The sequence below is a fragment of the Lytechinus variegatus genome, chromosome 7 (assembly GCF_018143015.1).
Source record: "Lytechinus variegatus isolate NC3 chromosome 7, Lvar_3.0, whole genome shotgun sequence".
NCBI lineage: Eukaryota > Metazoa > Echinodermata > Echinoidea > Temnopleuroida > Toxopneustidae > Lytechinus > Lytechinus variegatus.
In genome coordinates this window covers 39,477,427-39,482,664 of record NC_054746.1, presented here as the reverse complement: position 1 = coordinate 39,482,664, position 5,238 = coordinate 39,477,427, and the positions used below count along the sequence as shown (strand labels likewise).

Here is a 5,238-nt window from a genome sequence, read left to right as displayed (position 1 = left end):
CAAAACTCATTGGATAATTTACCTGCCGAATTGATTGAGGTATACATCGAGTATACCTTGAAAGAAAGAGAATGAATCGATGAAACTAAGTTTTTAAATTGGATCATCTCGGCGAGCATCGCAGCTTCGCAAAGTCAGTCATTGTTATGACTGTAGGCTCAAACGTGATAGATGGCGCTGTTCGTATCGAGGCCTAGCGCAAGCTAGTGGGACATGTGTTGTTTTTCCCAGGAAAAAGGAGAATGTGATAAAATGGCTGTGGTGCGCCCTGATTTACTGGAAAATTATCCTGTCTATAATTCTTTCGGTGAATTGTGTAGTAAGTAGTTACTATGACTCTCAATAAACTACTCTTTGAGACAGTGGGTTTGTAAACTATGAAGCTGAGTATATATTCTCGTTTCTCTCTGTCGCGCTGCTTACATTCAGCCTTTGCGATATTATACTCATGTCATGTGTTTTTCTGCCAAGAGGTGGCGCTGCACCTCTTTACATCTTTCCCTTCATTTTTTTTTTTTTTTTTTTTTTTTTTTTTTTTTTTTTTTTTTTTTTTTTTTTTTTAAATAAGGTCATGAACGAAATACTTTTTTTTTTTTTTTTTTTTTTTTTTTTTTTTTTTTTTTTTTTTTTTTTTTTAAATGTACCACAAGTTAAATTCAGGCCAGATTCTTTTAGAGAATTTTACTTTTGGGTTGAATTGTGTCAGTGTAAACTGGAAGTTTACTGGATCCAAGTCAAAACTGAAAATTTGTGAAACTTGCTAAGCAAATAATCAAGACTTTACATAGTGGCAGAATATGTCAGATGCCTGTAAGGGATTTCAATGTAACAAGGCATCAGTTTGTTTTGTTTTTTGTATTAAACAGTTAACTACAAAGAAAATACATACAAACATAACAGATATGCAACAAAAAAAAATGATAACAGTCCACTTTCACTGTAATAGTGTTGAACAGTCAGTAATTCGACGAATGTCCCAACAAAATGTCCATCAGTTTGTATCTATCAAAAGTTCAATAACACACTTGAATCATCTTGTCCAGCATAATCAGTTCCTTAGTTCGTATTTCACATTGAATTCTTACTTCACAAAGTCTCGGAGATAGGCAGGGGGGTGGATAGTGCGACCACATCTTGTCTTTACTTCCTGCCTCTCTTGTGTTTCAGATCGGTCATCACACTCATCATCTGGGTTTGTCTGCTTATTTGGTTCAATCATCACTCCATCATCTGGTTCACGACGACTCCAGGTTTCACACACTAATCGCAGATGTCTGCGATTTCTACGATATGTAGCTCCATCCTCTGTCATCACCACATATGAGTGTGGTTCTGTTGCCATACGAAGGACCTTCGCTCTGCGCCACTCCCTTTGCCTATTGTGGGGTTGGATGCGAACTACATCTCCTGGTTTCATTGAAGGCAGTTCTTTGACTGAGCGATTGTAGTGATGAGCTTGTTTCTCCTTTGTCTTCTCCCTCTGTTCTTTCACACCAGTGGGAACTGCAGGTTCAAGCAACTTCGCAGTTGTTGGTAGGGTAGTGCGGGTTCTTCTATTCATTAAACGCTGCACTGGACTAGAGGAGAATCCTGGTGTTGGCGTGTTTCTGAATGCCAACAAACTCAGATATGGGTCATTGTGTCCTTCCTTAGCCTTCTTGAGTAGTGACTTGGCAGTCTTCACAGCATTTTCCACTTTCCCATTTGCCTGAGGATAAAGTGGAGATGTAGTTGTGTGCTTGAATTCCCACTTGGCTCCAAACTTGGCAAATTCATCAGAAGTGAATTGTGGGCCGTTATCTGTTACAACTTCCTCTGGAATTCCGTGTCTGGCAAATTGGGCTTTCATTTTGTGTATCACACCAGATGAAGTTGTAGTTGTCAGATAGTCCACCTCAATGAAGTTGGAGTAGTAATCTGTTATAACAAGGTAGTCACGTGAGTCGAGGACAAACAGATCAGCACCAACTTTGGCCCATGGTCTCTCCGGTATCTCATGTTGCTTTAGCGGCTCCTTCTGCTGTCTGGTTCCCATGGCTCTACATACATCACATCTTTGTATGTAGTTCTTTACTTCACTGTTCATATTGGGCCAATAGAGGCATTCTCGTGCTCTCTTCAGACAACTGCTTTCCCCTAGATGTGATGCATGTAGTCGTTCTATCATGCCTTGTCTCATGCTCTTTGGTATCACTACCCTTTCACCTCTGAAGATGAGACCATTGGCGATGCTTAACTCATCCCGTATGTGAAAATAGGGTATGACACCAGATGGAAGATCCTGTTGCCTCATTGGCCATCCATTCATTACTACTGCCTGTATCTCTTGCATCACCTCATCCTTTGCTGTGCACTGTTTTAACTCTTCCAGCAGAGGTCTTGCAATTGGCAGGTGATCCACCAGGTTGACCTGCTCCATCTCTGTCTGTTTTCCATCCACTTCCAACACAGGAAGATACGCTCGGCTTAGCGTGTCAGCAATGTACATCTGCTTGCCTGGATGATAAATGATATCAGCATCATAAGTTTGCAAGCGAAGGATGAGTCTCTGAAGCCTTTTGGGAGCTTGATGCATGTTTTTTTTTGCAATGATCTCCAATGGCTTGTGATCACTTTGAACAGTCACCTTCCTTCCATAGGTATATTGGTGGAATCTTTCCAGTCCAAAGGTAACTGCAAGCAACTCCTTTTCTATTTGTGCATAGCGACTCTCTGCCTCAGTGAGCGCCCTACTTGTATACGCTATCGGTTGACCTTTCTGCAGGATGGCTGCTCCCAGGCCCTTTTCTGAAGCATCTGCCTGCAGAACGAGCCCTATGTCCTTGTCAAAGTACCTCAGAACTGGTTCTGATGTCACAGCCTCCTTGATGCTTTTGACTGCAGCATCATGCACGTCCAGCCAGCACCATTCTACATCTTTCTTGGTTAGTGATCTGAGAGGTTCACACATCTCACTCAGGTTGGGGAGGAACTTACTCAGGTAATTTACAAATCCGAGAAAGCGTTGTACCCCAGCAACATCTGTTGGATTCTGCATGTCTCTCACTGCCTTTACCTTTGCTGGGTCTGGTTTCAATCCTTCCTCAGTTATCAGGTGACCCATGAAAGACACATCTTTCCTTTTGAATTTCAACTTCTGTTTGTTGAGTTTCAGATTTTTCTCCCTGCATCGTTCCATCAAAGCTCTCAGCTTGGTGTCATGGTCTACTTCTGCATCTGTCATTGTGTCACCCTCACCATACACCAGGATGTCATCTGCTATTGTTCTTACTCCTTGCAGACCTTCTAGTGCTTCATCTAGCCTACGCTGAAATTCCTCTGGTGCCGATGCAATACCGAATGGCAGCCTCTTCCATCTGTAACGCCCAAACGGGGTGTTGAATGTAGTTAGGTACGAGCTGTCCTCCTCAAGTTCTACGTGCCAGAACCCATTCTTTGCATCGACTACTGAAAACACCTTTGCCCTGGACAAATCTGGCAAGATGTCTTCTATTATCTTCATTGGGTAGTGGTTCCTTCTGACTGCTTTGTTCAGGTCCTGAGGGTCTAGACAAACCCTCAATTTGTTGTTAGGTTTGTTGACGCACACAAGACTGGAGACCCATTCTGTTGGAGTATCGACTGGGGCTACAACATCTGCTTCTACCAGTCTCACTAGCTCAGCTTTCAGTCTCTCTTTAATAGCAACTGGTACCCGTCTTGGAGGATGCACAACAGGTTTTACTGTTGGGTCCAGTTCTATCTTGTACTGGCCAGGTAGCTTCCCAACTCTATCATCGAACACATCAGAATACTCATGGCTCAGTTGCTCCGCTGAGCTCAGCCGTGGCAAGTCAGTCACCTCCATGATGTTTTCATGTTGCACGGTGATTAGGCCCATCAATTGACTGGTTTCACTACCCAGTATAGGAGTCAGCTTCCCATTATCCACAATGATGAACTCCACATCAAAGATCTCTTGATTCTTGGGATTGACAACTTCTATCGTGCACTTTCCCATTGGTTGTTCTGTACTCATATTGTACATTGACAGCAATCCCTTGGTAGGCTGAAGCGACATGGTACTTGTGTCAATGCATGAAGAAGGAAGCACGTTGCAGGTTGCCCCACAATCTACCTGAAATCTCACTGAATGCCCACGGACCATCATGTTTGCAAAGATCCGTTTCTTTGGCCTTTCTTGAATACTTTTTATCTCTTCTGGTTCAAGGGTGATCACATGTAGAGTGAAGTCTGGATCCTCCTCTTCTCCTTCTCTGCTAACACCATGTACGTTGCTCAGCATGGTCTTACACTGGTTCTTGAAATGGTTATATTTCCCACATCGTGCACACTGTTTCCCATAAGCAGGACATTTCTCCTTGATGAATTCATGCTCTTGCCCACAGTATCGACATTTACGTGGTTTGCGGGTTCCAGGCTTCTGCTTTGTTGACTGCTTATGAGAGGAGTGCTGGATAGAGGACTCCCTCACTGCATGCACTGCGTCTCCATCTAATACACCCATTCTACTCTTTGTCAGTTCGGATGCACGGCAAATCTGGATGCACCCCTCCAAAGACAACGCCGTTTCTCTCAAAAGCCTCTCTCTCAAGCTTGACTCTCTAATTCCACATACAATGCGGTCTCTTAGTAGACCATCTGCAAGCGTAGAAAAATTGCAGTTGGCAGCCAGCAGTTTCAATGCTGTCAAGTACGTGTCAAATGTCTCTCCAGCTTGCTGATCCCTTGTGAAGAATTTAAACCGATCCACAGTCTCGTTGCGGGGAGGATTGCAATGATTGTCAAATGCCTTGACAACTTCCTCCAAGGTCTCTGTTGCTGGCTTTATGGTTTGATAAAGCTCTCTCCCTTTACTGCCAACAAGGTACAGCATCATCTTTACTTTTGTCTTATCTTCTTTGTCAGCCATGGCAAGGTCAAGATATAACATCAATTCTTCCTTCCAGAGTGCCCATACCTGCGGGAGGTTTTGTGCCTCCAAATCAAGCTGCTGGGGAGGTTTTAGCGCTTCCATATTTGCTTACGCTAGGTCCACTCGACACTGGATGGTTCAAATCAGGGTATGTAGCCAAAGGCAGAGTCAGAGATCAATTCACTGTTTCAAGCAAAATCACTGGTGCCAACCCAAATCTCCTTTGAATTCATATATGTCATGGATGCTCTAATACGGGCCAGATCCAGTCCCGATATGATTTATTTCTCGTTATAATGAACATTGACAGGCTTAATGAACTT

The 5,238-nt window shown here is 43.2% G+C and overlaps 1 protein-coding gene across 1 annotated transcript; it reads right to left on the bottom strand.

The window, feature by feature from the left end:
• Positions 1-1,081: 1,081 nt before the first annotated feature.
• Positions 1,082-5,017, bottom strand: LOC121418127 (uncharacterized protein K02A2.6-like). The gene has a single exon (XM_041611830.1). The coding sequence runs from the start codon at positions 5,015-5,017 to the stop codon at positions 1,082-1,084; it is 3,936 nt and encodes a 1,311-aa protein (XP_041467764.1).
• Between the last annotated feature and the right edge of the window lie 221 nt (positions 5,018-5,238).

What these genes read in the sequence shown, in the direction of transcription:
- LOC121418127 (XM_041611830.1), bottom strand. Translation starts at nt 5,017, where the DNA reads ATGGAAGCGCTAAAACCTCCCCAGCAGCTTGATTTGGAGGCACAAAAC.